The 17,287-nt window shown below is 36.1% G+C and overlaps 2 protein-coding genes across 2 annotated transcripts; one reads left to right on the top strand and one right to left on the bottom strand.

Moving 5' to 3' along the window:
• Positions 1–6,997: 6,997 nt before the first annotated feature.
• On the top strand, positions 6,998–9,224 carry LOC136228823 (uncharacterized). Its single transcript, XM_066017303.1, has 4 exons — positions 6,998–7,245; positions 7,729–7,799; positions 8,110–8,196; positions 8,952–9,224. The coding sequence occupies exons 1-4, from the start codon at positions 7,125–7,127 to the stop codon at positions 8,973–8,975; spliced, it is 303 nt and encodes a 100-aa protein (XP_065873375.1). The 5' UTR covers positions 6,998–7,124; the 3' UTR covers positions 8,976–9,224.
• Positions 9,225–10,061: 837 nt separating this feature from the next.
• On the bottom strand, positions 10,062–14,388 carry LOC136231018 (uncharacterized). The gene is made up of 2 exons (XM_066020247.1): positions 13,119–14,388; positions 10,062–11,724 (listed from the first exon to the last, which is right to left on the bottom strand). Exons 1-2 carry the CDS (start codon positions 13,311–13,313, stop codon positions 10,234–10,236), a joined length of 1,686 nt encoding a protein of 561 aa, XP_065876319.1. The 5' UTR covers positions 13,314–14,388; the 3' UTR covers positions 10,062–10,233.
• Between the last annotated feature and the right edge of the window lie 2,899 nt (positions 14,389–17,287).

The raw sequence follows: 17,287 nt of genomic DNA, 5'->3' as shown, positions 1-17,287 counted from the left end.
GCTTATTTCTAAAGACCCATTTCGTTCCTATGGGCTTTTGATTCCTAGGTTTAGGTACTAAATCCCATACCTCATTTCTGGTGAATTGGTCAAGCTCTTCTTGCATAGCATTGATCCAATATTGATCTTGCTCAGCATCAGCAAAGTTCTTTGGCTCATGTATTGAGACGAATGCAACATTGCTGAGGTATTTTCTGAGTTGATCTCTGGTCATTAATTTCTTGTTGGCGGCATCAAGAATGGCTTGCTCTGTATGTCCTCTTGGGATCTTTATTTCCTTGGGCAGTGTTGAGTCGTTTGGAAGAGGTGTTTCTACAATCTCTACAGGAATAGATTGGTCAGCAAATGATATTTCAATTTCTTGCTTACCTTGAGTCAGCTCCTACTTAGATAACGCAGAGGCTTCTGGTTGATCAGCGGAAGCTGAGCCTGGTTCATCTTCTTCAGGCTGAGCTGACTTACCTGTAGGGTCAGTTTCATCGAACTCAACATGTACAGATTCTTCTACAACCTGAGTTCTTTTATTAAATACTCTATATGCTTTACTGTTTGTTGTGTACCCTAAAAAGATCGCCTCATCAGCTTTAGCATCAAATTTAGCAAGGTTATCTTTTATGTTGAGTATAAAACATTTACACCCAAAGGCACGAAAGTATCCAATGTTGGGCTTTCGACCTTTCCAAAGTTCGTATGGGGTTTTCTTAAGTATAGGTCTAACTAGAGCCCTATTCAGTATGCAACATGCCGTGTGAATAGCTTCACCCCAGAAGTACTTTGGAAGCCTATTTTCACTCAGCATTGTCCTAGTTATTTCGACAATGGTTCTGTTTTTCCTTTCAACGACCCCATTTTGTTGAGGTGTTCTAGGAGCAGAGAAGTTGTGGTCAATACCACAGGTTTCACAGAATTCATCGAACTGTTGGTTTTTGAATTCTCCACCATTGTCGCTTCTAATGTGAGCTACTCTTAGGTCTTTGTCATTTTCAAGCTTTTTAATCAGTGTGGTAAACATCTCAAAAGTTTCATCCTTGCTGCTCAGCAAGATGATCCAAGTGTACCGAGAGAAATCATCTACAATAACCAAGGAGAATTTCTTACCTCCCAAGCTAAGTGGCTGGATAGGTCCGAAAAGATCCAAGTGTAGTAATTCCAATGGTCTTTTGGTTGAGACAATATTTTTTCTATGAAATGACTTTTTTGTTTGTTTGCCTTGCTGACAAGCTTTACACAGTTGATCTTTTTCAAACTTTAATTTGGGTAATCCCTCAACTAATTGCTTTCTAGCTAATTTGGCGAGAAGGTCCATGCTGACATGCCCAAGTCTTCTATGCCATAGTCAGGAGTTGTCCTCTTTAGACACTAAGCATATGTTTTTAGAAAACTGTTTTTCTAAGTTTAACATATATACATTTTCTACACGAGGGGCAGTTAAAATCAGTTCATTTGTATTTCCCTCGAGTATTTGACATTTAGTATCATCAAATACAACTTTTCTGCCGCTCTTGTAAAGCTGAGCTACACTCAGCAGATTGTATTTGAGACCTTTAACTAAGGAGACAGACTCAATAGTTGGGCTACCTCCGATAGTACCTGATCCGACTATCTTACCCTTCTTGTTGTCTCCAAAGCTTACACTTCCACCTCGTTTAAGCTCTAATGTGATGAACTGAGTTTCATCACTTGTCATATGCCTTGAGCATGCGCTGTCTATATACCATAGTTTTGACTTCTCCACGCATGTCAAGCTGACCTGCAGTTCAAACTATTCATTTTTAGGTACCCAATTTCTTTTGGGTCCTTTCTTGTTAGTATAAACAGGTGCAAAATCATATTTTAGCTTGTGACGACATACTTTTATGGTGTGGCCTGGCTTACCACAGAAATCACAAAAGGGTACCCTTTGTGGGTTGAACTGAGTATAGTCAGCATTATTGTGTTGGGCATGCCAACATACTTTTATGGTATGTCATTTTCTTCCGCAGAAGTCACATTGGACAGTCCGCTTGTTATGCCAGCACACATCCTTTGTGTGTCCCCTTTTTCCACAACACTCACATTGAGTAACTTGCTTATGCTGACTAGTATTTGCATACTCAGCATGGGCTTTATTTCTTTTTGAGCCCTTCTCTTGACTCTATAACGTTGTGATATCCTTTCTAAGTTTCTTTGACTCAGATTGAACCTCCATGACAAACTTATGTAAGATTTGCATATTGGTATGCAAGTCAGAGTTGTCCTGGAGAAGATATCGGAGGTCACTCAGCTTGACCTCTTCAATCTCATCACAGCGCCTGCTGAGTGCCTTAATCTTTTTGTTACACTTCTTAGTTAGTGTATATAGGTCACTCAAGGCATTTACCATTTCGTTTCTAAGCAAAAGTAAGGATGTTACCTCATTGTTGTGATTCTCCTGGTCAGTTTCATCAGAGAGGTCAGCATGCTCAGATTGGGATTGGTCAGCTCCATCATCTGCCATAAAACATATGTTGGCCGTTTCATTTTGCTCAGCTTCAGATGATGTTGACTCATCACTGTCACTCCATGTGGCTACCATAGCCTTTTTGCTTCCCTTCTTCTCTTTCTTGAGGTTGGGACAGCTTGACTTGATGTGTCCGGTTTGATGACACTCAAAACATGTGACAGATTTCGAGCTGTCTTTCTTGTACTTGTCATTTGACTCAGCTTTGTACTTGTCATTTCTTCTAAATGATCTTTTGTCGTTTCTATCATTTCTCCTGAACAGCTTTTTCATCTTTCTGGTGAACATGGCCAGTTCCTCATCGTCAGTTGACTCCGCTTCAGTTGAGTCAGCTTTCATGACAAGGGATTTTTGTTTCTTATCTTCTGATTTTTCTTTCTCTTTGGCTTCAAAGTTTTTTATGGAGATTTCATGAGTCAGCAGTGATCCAATCAGCTCATCATATTTGTAGGTAGTCAAATCTTGGGCTTCTTCTACGGCTGTTTTCTTTGCTTGCCAGCTCTTGGGCAGACTTCTCAGAATTTTCTTCACATGTTCTTCTTCAGTGAAGTTCTTTCCAAGCCTTTTTAGCTCATTTATAATGTTTGTGAACCTTGCGTTCATCTCTGAGATGTCTTCATTCTCCTTCATCTCAAACAGCTCGTAGAGTCTCATATGTTGATTGACTTTAGACTCCTTAACTTTGCTTGTGCCTTCATAGGTTACTTCAAGCTTCTTTCAAATCTCCTGTGCTGACTCACAACCTAAAATCTTATTGTATTCTGCAGCATCTAACGCACAGTGAAGCATATTTATAGCCGAAGCATTATTTTGTAATTTTCTGAGGTCATCCTCTGTCCACTCAGCCTCACTTTTAACAATTTTCTCATTGTTAACAGTTTTGTATGGCACATGTGGACCTTGAACAATTGCAAGCCATGCATTCATGTTTGTGGCTTGTATAAAGTTCTTCATCCTATTCTTCCAGAAAGTATAGTTTGACCCAAAGAATAGGGGAGGTCTAGTGATCGATAACCCCTCAGGGAGTATCTGCGTTGTTTGGTTTCCAGGAAGGAAATGAGTGCTATTCTCACCCATTTTTAGGGATCAGCTCAAGATTGTTAAATCTTTGAGTAGTGAGCTTAAGCTCTGATACCACTTGTTGGTCCCTGGTAATTAGTTCCAAGGGGGGGTTAGGAACTAATATAACTTTTTCGTGTTTTAATTGAGCTGACTGGATGTTATTTTGAGAGTTTATTAACTCAGCCTTTGGTCAGCTTGGTGAGATATATCACAGGACAGCTTTAGTCAGATGTTGACCAAAGTTGTTTCCTTGACAATTAGGAATTGACACTCTTGGAGGTCAGCTTCTAACTCAGCACCACTTACTTACTCAGGATCAGCTTAGGCAATTTATATGCTGAGTAAATAAAGCAAACAACACATGCAATTATAAGAGAGAGTTTAGAGATTACTCAGTATCACTTATCCTGGTTCGGCATCTCTGCCTACGTCCAGTCCCCAGAGTCCTCCGGGCTTTTTGAATCCAATACTGAGCTCTTTAAAGGTAGAGCACAAACCAATTACAAGGCAGTTGAATATGCAAGAGTACCCTCCTCTATTCGTTTACTCAACTCCTACTAAGTACTACAACTCAGCACCTAGATTTCTCTACCACTGAAATGCTTACAACCAAGCACTCAGCTTTACACTCTCAATATTCCTATTGATCACAGACTTGTTCTTTTTGACTAAAGAACACTTTAGATGATTACAAATCAATCTAGCATTTACACAAGGAATGAAAAATTGGTGTAAGATCCTTTTTGTATTTGAGTGCTTTTGAACCTTTCTCTCTTGTATTTTTCTTTCGATGCTTCTTTTTTTATCCAAGTTTTTCGATTGTCCTTTTATAGAAGGAAATCTGTAGATTTGATCGTTTTGAAATGTCCTAACCGTTAACATCAAAACGGCTCTTTTGGGGAACAATTTCTGGAAAGCTTCAGACTATATCTCCATCCCCTTTCTCTGTTTTCTTTAGGCGTCAGTTTTGTCTTCTAGCGTCTGGTTTGTCTGTTTGTGCCAGTTGTCTGTTTCCAATAATCCAACGTCCCATGACTCTTGGAATTAATCTTTTAGGTGTCTTCGAGGTTCAAATTATTGGTGCAGAAGATTGGCAGACTTTGTCTTTTAGTGAACGAATCCTTCATGCTGTCCTGACTGTTACTCGGCTCCGTTTGTTCTTTTCGAATGTTCAACGTTCATGCTGAGTTCCTTCAAGGTCAGCTTCGTTCTGTTTAACCGCTCCTGAAGAAGTCTTCAACTTTAGTCAGCTTCGTTTTGCTTCTGAATTTTAACTGCACTCAACTTCTATTCTGTCATGCTGAGTTCCGTTCTACTCAACTTCTTTCGTGCTGACTTTTGTCCTGTCTTTACTTTATATATTTTTGCACTCAATATTTAACAAACATATTAGCACAATTAAATCAAAGCATCTAAATTTAATTGCATCTTAATCATGGATGATTTTGTCAAATCAAAATCTTGTGGAAAGGTGTTTCAACAAACTCCCCCATTTTGATGTTGGCAAAATACATAATTACGGAACTCAGTTATAAGTTACCCCATGATTTGAATTATTTTTTTTATGCTGAAATTACTCCCCCGTAAGGGTTGCATACATTTTGTTTTAACTTTATTCTAAGTCTTCCAAGATCTAATTTAGACTTAAAACATTTGAGTGTACTGACTTAGTTTTGGAAGGATGTTGTCTCTTAGTTTATTTTTGGTGTTTATTGTTTTTGACCTTTTTGATTTGTTCTGTTCAAACTAGATTAGTCAGATCAGAAAGAAAACAACTATTTGACATTAATGAAGGAATCTGCGGCTTAAATAATCAATGTTAATACTTAATTTCGAAAAATACTTACAATTTTTTAATATATTTTTTGTCGGATAAATTACACTCATATCTACTGAACATTACTCATTTTCATTATCGCATGATCATTCATCTAGGTTTACTAGAATTTTACGGTGGAAATTAAAATCATTAACTTGTGGACTATATTAATAAATTGGGTGATATGCATCGTCATTCAGCATTGCAAACTTTACAAAAAGGATAATAAAGTAGTGGATTAGATGATAAATTACACAGAAAATCTTTCTTTAGGACATTATGAGTGTGATATGTCTCTCTACAAGTATTTATGATATTCTTTTTGCTGATTCGCGAGAAACTACTAGTAGTAGGATTGTTTGGTTGTAATTGCGCTTTATCGTTCTTTGTTTTCTCATGTTTCCTAGACGTGTAGCCTTTCTTCTATTAAAAAAAGGCTTAAAGTACTATTTGGTCTCTGACCTATCCAAAATTTTGTCATTTGGCCTCTGACCTATTATTTGATCACATTTGGCCCGTGACCTATCCCATTTGATGAAATTTCACCCAATTTATATTCAAACTTAAACCGAATCGTTATTTCATTGATAAGTAACGATATTTTAACACTTGAACTTAATAGATATTAGTTAGGATTTGTTTTTCCTTTTTTCTTCTTTTTTAATCTAATTAATTATTTTCACATAATGTGGCAAAAACACTAAAATAAATATCACGTTTCAAATTCAAGTGTCAAAACATCGTTACTTGTCAATGAGATAACGATTCGGTTAAAGTTTGAACACAAATTGGGTGAAATTTCACCAAATGGGATAGGTCAGGGGCCAAATGTGACCAAATAATAGGTCAGGAGCCAAATGACAAAATTTTGGATAGATCATGGGCCAAATAATGCTTTAAGCCTTAAAAAAAATTTGAATGTTTCAAATTTCTTAACAAAAAAATTCAATACAATCCAATCTATTTTCTTTCTCATTATATTTTTTTAGAAGGGATAACTTAACGTTTACAACTATGAGCAATTTTACATCTAACGTCTAAAATTGTGTAATTTTACTCTAACGCTGGCAGCCAAGAGCAATTTTACCTCTAACGTTGACAAGTTAAGTCCATTTGAGAAATAATTAATCAAATTGTCTTTCTCGATCATGAATCTCGTCATCTACGGTTCACATGCATGTCATTTATCACTAATTAGTAACAGGTACAAACATATGATTCAACGAGAAAAAAAATTTAAAAAAAAACTGTATTTTGTACGCAGAAAAAAAATTCAAATATTTCACCGAAATTAAAAAATTTGATTTTCAATTCTATTATTAAATCAAAAAAATGATTTTTTTTAGAATCAACACACGTGCAATTGACACAAAATAAGTAACAAAATATCTGCATTTTATAATAATGTCTGAAATTGACCCAACTTGTCAATGTTCAGGGTAAAATGATTTTTCACTATATCAATGTTAGAGATAAAATTGCATAATTTTAGACGTTAAAAGTAAAATTGCTTGTGGCGGGAAAGGTTAGAGGTATTTTTGCAACTTATTTTTTTTGGAATAACAACTTTAGATATTCAATTTATAAAATTTTCCTATTTCCAAATTAAAATTGTCAAATTTAACCCAAACAAACTCAACTCGCCCCTAATTAGAATTTACAGCACAACCCATTTCCATTTCCATAATTTAGGCATAAGCTTTTCCGATCTCTGAGCATTTCAATTACTTATCGTTCTCTCCTCTGTGTCTCTCGCAAGGAGCTATGGCTACTTTAGCAGCAGCTGCAGCTCGTCAAGCCGCCACACTCTCCCGATTTTCCTCTCCCAGAACATCCGCACAAGCCTCCTCCCTCATCCACCGCCGTGGTCTCGCCGGCGCTGCAGGTAATCCATATTCTATATGCACATTTACAGCCGCCATACATGTGTATATGTTATGTAGCTGTTCGATACTTATTTCTCTTTTAAGAATTCAATCAACACTGATTGAAATTGATCTAGATCGGAGAATCGAATCCTTTTTCTTAGATTCTTCAGATGCAATTTGTACTTATCGTGTGGATGCTCAAAAATTTGAGGTCAAAATTGAATTTGTTAAAATATTTCATTAGGTTAGCTTATATGAATGGATTTCACTTCTATTTTCCTGTTGATGATTGATCGTGTCTATTAATGCCTCAACTTTTTCTAATTGAAGAATTGGCATTGGAAGTTTTTGATTTCGTTTCTATTATTGATCTTTGAACTCGGAGCTGCTGGTTTATTTCAGTTGTTGGTTGTTGATGTATTGTTTTGGCATTTTTTTCGTTCAATTTTGTTGTTGATGCTCTTGTTTTAATAATAAATTTCTTGTCCTTGTTATGGCAGATCATCATGGATCTCCAAAGGTTAATTGCTGGACAGACCCAATGAGTCCATCCAAGTGGAAGGAAGAGCATGTGAGTTTTCTGCTCTTGTTCGTCGTTTGGAAGCTAATAAGCTAAATTTGCGAAAATTTAAGTTAGGGTTCATTTGATTTAGTAAATTAAGATAAGACAATAGCATTGCACCTTTTTCCTTTCTTTTTCGTTCTTCGAACAAGAATGCAAAAGAACGAAAGTTTGTTCTCGTTTATATTGATTTTGTATTAGAATTCGATATAGTCATAATCATAATATTAGTTGTTTCTTCCTGTTGGTCTTTCCTTTTCTATAAGTTCCTTAACATGAGAAGCTCTCTTGACTATTTGCTGATATTCTGCTTTTGCAGTTTGTCATTGTCTCTCTAACTGGTTGGGGTCTAGCTATTTATGGTGGATACAGTTTCTTTACTAGAGGCAAAGGCAAGAAGGAAGAGGTACATTTTCATATACTTTTCCTATGACAAGCATATCCATTCTTGTGCAACCTGGCCTTGTCATTGGCAATTTGGTTCCTGTCCTTTCTCAGCTGTTTGGTACGCATAGGGTCTTTGGTGATGTTCTTCATAACATTGATAATCAGTGAGCTGTGTAATAGGTAACTATTTCGTGCGGTTCCGGGGACACTTGAGTCGGCCGCTGTCGATGCCCAACTGTGTCTTGACCCCTATCCAATTTTTGGGCCAATACCCCCTTTGTACTGCCAAAAAATGAGATTCTTGCCGAATCTGAGTTTGCTGCTCGAACCATTACCAAACTAATACCTAAGCAGTTTAGTACTTCAGGTGCCTCTGCTGCGTATAATGTAAATCCCGTAGTATATTGGGTCGTATTTAGGTCATTATGGTGAGTCCAGTATATTGATCAAATGCTATGGACTTGTAATCAAAAGAATTGTTTCTTCCTGAGCTTATATACAATTACAATCACAATTCAAAGAAAGAGAGAGCATATCAGGCTCTTGCTTCTTTGAGCTCATGGATCGAGCTTCTTGCTCGGCTAGAAATAGTGTCACGGAAACAGACAGAAAGAATCTTATTAGAAAGGGATGCCTGCCTTCAGAGCTAGCTAGGGCGCTCTTATCAAATTTAGTGCGGAAGTTCCAGCCCAGAAATACAATAGCCATTGTTTTATATTTTATCAATTTGAACTTTTATTACAGGTTTTCTGATACTCAATTGCATATTTGCAGAAACTGGTAGAAGCAGCGAACTGAGGTTTCAAGCTTTTTCAGCCACACTTCTAAATCCTAGTAATAACGTGTTTGGTTCGAAATCACCTGCGCGATTTTGATTTCACAGCTTGCAGATTGTTCTGCTAACCAATTTGTCATCTGTTTTACTGGAGAATGATGGATGATTAGATTTAAATTGCTTTTTTTTGAAAATAAGCCATTTTCATTTGCTTGTCCATTTTTATAGACAATGGTTATTCTGATAAATTGAATCTTTACCTTTTTTTATTATGATGAACTCGCAACATGTTCTTGAAGATCCAAATTATATATATAATAAAAAATAAACATGTTTATTTGCAGTTATACCATAACCCTACTGCACTTTTATCTATAACAGATTTGTAAACATTAATGGGTTAGAAACTGTGACTCTCCACCACCCTTAGGCCAGTGAACAGGCACTTCGTTTAAGTGATTCATTCTAGTCTATCGTGGATTAGGAGATGGACATCTGGCCTTGGGAAAGATAGGCGGGATCTCCATAACGAAGGAGTCTTATGGACACTACAAGGCCATTGGGTTCATAGTGCGTACTCATATGAGAATCGAGATTTGATACATAGAGGAACTTATAGGACAATTGGTTAGGTTTGGCTTAAGTGATTCATCCTAGTCAATCGAGGACTAGGAGGCGACATCTGGCCTTAGGAAAGATAGGAGGGATATCTCCATAGTGGAGGAGTCTTATGGACACTATAGGGGCCATTGGGCTCATAGTGTGACTGCACACTCATATGAGAGTCAGAGACGTGATTTGATACATAGGAAATCTTATAAGACAATATTCGGAAGTAGTTTGGCTTAACTAAAACAGGTTATCAGATTATCATATCATATTTATATTATATTATCCGTTATAATTATATTATCTACATAGAGGACGAGCCTTGGCACAACGGTAAACGTTGTTGTTGTGTGACCAAGAGGTCACGGGTTCGAATCTTAGAAGCGGCCTCTTGCCAAATAAATTAATAGGGAAAGGCTTGCTCCCAGTGCACCCACCCTTGTAGTGGAATGCCTCCCCAGACCCTCGCTCACCGGACCGCCCTTTATATTAGTCAGGCTATTTATGTAAATCGAATTATCGTGTTAAATATTACCATTTTGCCATCCCTAGTTTTAGGCAAAAGAAAAAGCAACTGGTAGCTACTCAAATATACATGCAACAACTGTCAAAATCTTTATAGAAAACAAAAACATCCAAACAAAAGAAAAGAACAAAAAAAAAAGTTAATAGCTAGAACTCAGATTCTTCTGTTTCTTCTTTGTAATCTTCTTTATTTTCTTCCAAATCATCAGGAACTAGTTCCCTGTCAAATTCTGCAGTGACCTTAACAGTTTCATTGTCTGCTTCTTGCATTTCATCCTTGACATCATTTGCTTGTGCAGCTTTATCTTGCATCTTCATACCTCTGCCATAGTTTTCTTGGTCCAGCTCCGAGTCAGAGTTGGAATCGGAGCTCTCTTTGGTGGCATTGCTTCTGTTACCAGTGGCTTCATCATCTAAACTTCCATTTGCCTGCAATTTCTCCAGATGTTGAACTGTGTCCTCTATTACAGGTACGTTTTTCGCATCTTTTAAGTAGTCAGGTTTCCGGAATTTGAGTAACTTTGCATTAGATAAATCTTCTAGCTTTGTTGCTTCTTCTTCATCACTCTGGTGATTCTTATTATCCACCGGAATTTTTCTTTTTCCGATGCCCTCATGTTCATCGTTTTCGTCATTTCTGCTGTTTACAAGTCTCCTGTTCCTAGCAAGCTTTCTCCACCGCGTTTCTTTGGCATATTTACTCTTTGTCCTACCGTTGGAAGTTCTAGATTTGTTTGCCATTTCCAACTTCTGCCCGCCCTTTAACGCTCCTTGGTCCTCGTCTTGTTCGGAAGTTTTAAGTCCCATCTGCTCATCTCTAGCAACTTTATTCTCTTGACTGTATGCTGATCTCCTTAATGTCCCTTGGCCCTCATCTTGTTCGGAATTTTTAACTCCCATCCGCTCATCTCTAGCAACTTTATTCTCTTGACTGTATGCTGATCTCCTTAATGTCCCTTGGCCCTCGTCTTGTTCGGAATTTTTAAGTCCCATCTGCTCATCTCTAGCAACTGTATTCTCTTGACCGTGTGCTGATCTCATTCCGGAATCAGTATCGCCTGTATTTACTAGTTTCTCAGCTGCATTTGCTGTATTATTTTCCCCATTTACTCTTAAACCTCCCTTGCTTTCACTTCTGTTCTCAAATCTGCCAGCATTCTCACTCTCTACTGTACTCGTGTTACCTCGCTCCAACGGATTCACACCATTGCTGTTGTTTGTAGAGTCATACAATTCACCAGTCTCAACTTTACTCTGACTCACCCGTGTCTCATTACCTACCGAATTTCCAGTCAAGTTGAAATTCGGTTTTCCGTTCGATGATCTCCTAACCGAACTTTCCAAATGGCGCTTCAAATCTTCAATCTCAGCTTCCTTTTGCTTCAACCTCTCCATTAAAGCTGTTACTTGAGGATTATTTTCTTTCCGAATGATTTTCTTTTGATTCGCTTTGATCTCGGTCCGCTTCTCGTCTAATGCGGACTCTAAGATCTTCCTTTCATCCTTTAGAGAATGAATTGTGGACTGCAACTCTAGAATTCTTCTATCTGTCTCCATATTTTGATTCCTGAGAGAGTATATCTTTGTTTTCATCTCCTCAGCCTTCTTTTTCATTTCTTTGGTGTATTCTCTTTCTTTCTGTTAGTGTATATATAGAAATTAAAATTAGACATTAATAAATATTCGGTCTACCCTTGGTAAGTCGGGTCGATTAGACATCATGATATTATGTAGGAGTGGCAATTTGTGACATACACGAATTGGATCGAATATCAAACCGGATTTATAGTTGGGTCATGAATCACTTAGTTCAACCAAATGATTCGGGTTGTTTGCACTGGATGACGTAAAATATATAGTTAATTTAAAATTATAAACCAGTTATACATCACTTGACAGTTGTAACTATTTTTTTCAACTATAACTTAATAAGCTCTATGATTCATCACCACCAAGTTCCAGTAATGATTTTTATTTTATTTTTTACCTTTTTCTTTTAGTTTTAATTAATCTATGATAGAGAGAAACGGGTCACTCAGGTCCTGTCGGAGATTAATATAATATATATGATTGGACCTTAACTATCAGTTCGAGTTTTTAATTCAATCGGTTACATGACATGGTATCAATATATATTGGACCTTAACTATCAGTTCGAGCTTTTAGTTCAATCGGTTCCATGACAGGTCCCGATTGGAGTGCCGGGTACCGCATGGTTGAAAATTAACAAACCTAGCATGACGCAAACCCGAGACCTAGCAGATTTCCAATCGACTGGCCGAACGGATCCGGGTGTGACAACATTGCTTATGACTAGATAGAGGGCTCTGTCAATGATGTCTAAAATTGACTTCATTTGAATATTTCCAAAGAAGTAATCAAAGGAACGGGACAATTTGAAATTATCTAGGTATAACATTTATTTGACTCCCCAAACTAAAGATTTAAAATCCATTTGACTCTTCAAACTAAAGCTTTAAAGTCAATTAAAACATTAAACTATCAAGTTCATCGAGTTTTCATTGAAAATTAGTCTTTTAAAAGTTTCATACCCTCTTTTCTCAATCCATTTTGAATTTTTTGATTTTTTATTTTAGAATTGGACAAAGACTCAAGTGATGAGTTTTGCTTAGTTGAAAGACATAATTAATGATTTTGATAATTTAAAATTCTAATTGACTTTAAATTTTAATTTAAGGGCCAAATAAGTATTATGCCAATTATGTATGAAATTGAATGATGGATTATGCGATAAATTTAGGAAAGGTCCAACTGTATAAATTTCAAACTCTAAAATCAAATTTTTGGGTAAGATATAGTTGATAAAAATATGCCAAAAGAAGCTATCTTTTCAAATTTCACAAAAGGGTCAAAATAAAGCAAAAGTAGCAACCTTTTCTACACCAAATAAATTCAGAGATGAATCATAAGAAACATTGCAAGGATGTTTACCACATGTCAATCATACAAAAAGACACGTATACGAGTCACATGCAATAGAAATCTAGAGAGAGAAAGTTAGTGAGAGAAACCTGAAGAAGAAGCTGAAGAGAAATGAGTTGATGATCTTTCTCTTTAACAAGAAGATTGAAGATTCTTCTCTCTCTAAGTTTATGAATAGTCATAACTCCTAGCAAAGCAGCTCCAAATGCTAGAAGTAACATTAACCCATATGGCTTGTTTCCGGTTCTGTTTCCATTGCTGTTTCCTTTCTGTAATCCCACCATTGTTATTTTCTCTCTCTAGAAATTTGAAGGATAGAAGGGGTAGAAAGAGAAACAAATGAAATGGGTTTGTTTCTTTTGTTGATCTCAAGGACTGTGTCTCAGGAAACTTCTCCCTCTTCTTTCTCTCTCTAGAAATTTGAAGAAAATAAGGGGTTGAAAGAGAAACAAAGAAAATGGGTTTGTTTCTTTTGTTGATCTTATGGCCTGTGTCTCAAGCAGCTAACTTCTCTCTCTAGAAATTCTTTCTCCCTCTAGAAATTTGAGAAATTTGAAGAAAAGAAGGGGTAGAAAGAGAAACAAATGAAATGGAGTTGTTGTTTTTGGTTGATCTTATGGGGTTATGTCTCAGGGAGTAAACCTCTCTCTCTTCTTTCTCTTTCTAGAAATTTGATGAAAATAAGGGGTAGAAGGAAGAAAATGGGTTTGTTTCTTTTGTTGATCTTAAGGGTTATAGCTCATGCAAGCAAACCTCTATCTTCTTTCTCTCTCTAGAAATTAGAAGAAAACAGGGGGTAGAAGGAGAAACAAAGAGAACTTGTGTCTTTTCTTGATCTTAAGGGCTATATCTTATGCAGCAAACCTCTCTCTTCTTTCCCTCTCTAGAAATTTGAAGAAATTAAGGGGGTAGAAGGAGAAACAAAGAAAACTTGTATCTTTTCTTGATCTTAAGAGTATATCTTATGCAGCAAACCTCTCTCTTCTTTCTCTCTCTAGAAACTGGAAGTAAAGAAGGGGCTTATGCAGCAATCCTCTTTCTCTCTCTAGAAAGTAGAACAAAAAAAAGGGATAGAAAGAGAAACAAAGAAAATGGGTTTGTTTGTCTTCTTGATCGGAAGGGCTATATCTCATGCAGCAAACCTCTCTCTACTTTCTCTCTCTAGAAATTGGAAGAAAAGAAGGGGTAGAGAGATAAACAGTGAAATGGGTATTCTTTTGGTTGATCTCAAGGTCTATATCTCATGCAAAAACTGCTTCTTGTCATGCAAAAAGAACTATGCATCTGCCTCTCTCCAACTTTCTCTCTCTAGAGCAAGAGTTAAACTATTGAATAGAAGCATTTGGGAGATGTTTGAGGGCGCTGATTCTGGAAAACTTTTTATTTGTGTATTGGGATTTCCCATGCATTTTCTTACATTCATTTACTATACTACCCTTGCACCGTTTTCACCTTTTAAACACCTAATTAATGGATAAATTACACTCGTGGTCATTGAACTTTATCCATTTTAATATTGTGACCACTGAATTTCAATTTTTAACGGTATGACTTATACTTTTTAACACTGTGGCCACTTAACGTCTCAAAACCACCGTTAATGGTCTCAAAATAAAAAAATCGAAGAGTTAATGATATTCTAAAAAACTTTAATTCTTGACAATTTTCGTTTTGAGGTTATTAGGTGTTGTTTGGTCAGGTGAGAGAGTGAATTTTTAGAGATAAAGCTCCAAAAATGTGATTTTTTTAATAAAAAAGTGGTTTCATGGTAAATGTCATTCTGAATAATTTTAACATTGTGCCACTGAACTTCAGTTTTTAACGGTATAACTATTGAATTTTACACTTTTTAATATTAGTGGCCTCTCAATTAATATTAGTGGCCTCTCAATGCCTCAAAACCACCATTGACGGCTTCAAAATAAAAAATTTGAAGAATTAATGATATTATAAGGAACTTTAATTCTTGAAAATTTTCGTTTTGTGGTCATTTAGGTGTTGTTTCATTTTGAGGTCATTGACTGTTTCAGAATAAAAAATATGGTTTCATGGTAAATGTCATTTTGAGCAACTTTAATTCTTGAATATTTTCATTTTAAGGTCTTTAATGGCCATTTTGAGGAGTTAGTTAAAATTGAGTGGTCGTTGGTGTTAAAAAGTGTAAAGTGCAGTGAACATACCGTTAAGAATTGAAGTTTAGTGGTCACAATATTAAAATGGGTAAAGTTCAGTGGCCATGGGTGTAATTTACCCCATAATTAATGAACAAAACGTAGATTGATTATTGTGATTATTAATGGTTTTTAATAATCTCTAGTTGCTCCAACTGCCTACCTTTTTTTATAACTGAAGCTACATGAAAGACCTTCGGTTTAATTGTATAATAAAGCTTAATTAGGAATCAGCAAAATTAATCGATTACGAGACCGATTATCGATTTGGTTACTGGAAAAAATCGTTATAATACATAACGGAAGCAAATTTAATATAAAAATATAATTTTTATCTTTATATATATAATTTTTGGTTTAATTGCATTTAATTTCTTCAATTGTAATTTCTGCACAGTTAAAAGAAAAAACTCTTCCTCTTCCCGGAAGTACACTAACATAGATTGATTATCGACCGCTCCCTTCCTCTGGTTCTGGTGTATTATTTAACCAATAAAACAAAAATATAAAAGAAATGAAATATTATGAGTTTTTTTGTTATTTGGTCGAAAATTGAACCCAACTGAATTTTTTTAATTTAATAATATTATGAGTGTTCATTAATTTTTTTAATGAACACTGTCAGATTCATAAGATGTCGGTGGTGGAGATGCGTATGTTGAGATGGATGTGTGGTCATACGAGAAAGGATCGGGTGAGTAATGAAATAATTAGGATAAAAGTAGGGGTTACATCTATTGAGAATAAAATGAGGGAAAACCGGCTAAGGTGGTTTGGCCATGTAAGACGAAGAGCGCTTGATGTGCCAGTTAGGAGGACTGAATAGTGGCATGCAATGATGGTAGGGGAATACCTAAGCAAACTTGAGTGATTGAGAGTGATATGAGTTTATTGGAGATTGAGGAAAATATGGTACTGGATAGGACGAAGTGGAGGAAGAGAATTTGTGTCGCTGACACGACCTGATTTCACGGTTTTATATGATGGTTCATGTTAGCCGATCCCGAATTATTTTGGGACTAAGGCTTTGTTGTTGTTGTTGTAATATTCAGTTTAGAAAATGGAACATATTTCGGTTCGGTAACCAATGCTCATCCCTAGGCTTAATGCATCCACAATTCTCTAAACTTAACTCAAAAAGTCAACTAGACTTATAAAGTGTTTCATTAGCTCTCTGAATTTGCTTAAAATTATCAATTGACCACCTTAATTTATTTAAAGTGGACCTATTAGTACCTTAAACTTGCTTACAGTGATTGTCCCTTGAATTTGTTTAAAGTTATATATACTTCTATTTGTCTAGAATCGATTTTGTTTGCCACATGAATTTAGAAAATTAATCATATCATTTTAAACAAGTTCAAGAGATTAATGAAATACTTTGTAAATTCAGATTAATTTACTTTTTTTTTAACCAAATTCAAGAACTTATGATGTATTAAACCATTGCATAATAAAGTTTACAGTGTATAGGTTAGTAAAGGTAGGGTTAGCGATGGTTAATAATAGAATAAATAATTTATTAATTTCTATATTTTTTATTAATACAATGTCTAATCTTTTCTTTTAATAAGATATTATTTAGTTTTTAATTTTTTGTTCCATTCCACAGTTTAATCCCTTATAAACAGACTTAATTATTTAAATATATGTGGGACTACTGTTGAATAGAACAATAGTTAATAATTATTTTGGGAAGTATCTGGGCGTTCCCCTCCATAGTGAGCCTGTGTCTAAAGGCTCCTTCAAAGAGACTTTGGATAAAGCTAATTCGAAGTGTGCCACTTGGAAAGCCAAGACTCTGTCTCTCGCTGGCCGCCTCACGTTAATTCAATCTGTTAATTGTGCTGCTCCCAATCACATCATGCAGGCTTGTAAGCTTCCGGATCCTGTGCTTAATGATCTTGACAAGATTAACCGTAGGTTCCTGTGGGGGGAAGCTGCGGAGGGCAGGAAGATCCATCTTGTGCCTTGGAGTGAGGTTTGCCAGCCTAAAGATTCTGGGGATCTGGGTATTAGGAAAGCAAAGGACAATAATAAAGTTTTATTAATGAAACTCCTTTGGCGTATGTGGCAAAACCCCTCCT

Source organism: Euphorbia lathyris, chromosome 5, assembly GCF_963576675.1.
Source record: "Euphorbia lathyris chromosome 5, ddEupLath1.1, whole genome shotgun sequence".
Classification (NCBI taxonomy): Eukaryota; Viridiplantae; Streptophyta; class Magnoliopsida; order Malpighiales; family Euphorbiaceae; genus Euphorbia; species Euphorbia lathyris.
Note: the sequence above shows the minus strand (reverse complement) of the source record. Positions and strands in the feature narration are given on the sequence as shown.

Bases quoted from the DNA above. Each gene is read 5' to 3' on its own strand.
- LOC136228823 (XM_066017303.1), top strand. From the start codon at position 7,125: ATGGCTACTTTAGCAGCAGCTGCAGCTCGTCAAGCCGCCACACTCTCC. The intron at 7,246-7,728 runs GTAATCCATATT...TTGTTATGGCAG, and splicing joins TGGTCTCGCCGGCGCTGCAG to ATCATCATGGATCTCCAAAG. The intron at 8,197-8,951 runs GTACATTTTCAT...GCATATTTGCAG, and splicing joins GCAAAGGCAAGAAGGAAGAG to AAACTGGTAGAAGCAGCGAA.
- LOC136231018 (XM_066020247.1), bottom strand. From the start codon at position 13,313: ATGGTGGGATTACAGAAAGGAAACAGCAATGGAAACAGAACCGGAAAC. The intron at 11,725-13,118 runs GTTTCTCTCACT...ATACACTAACAG, and splicing joins CTCTTCAGCTTCTTCTTCAG to AAAGAAAGAGAATACACCAA.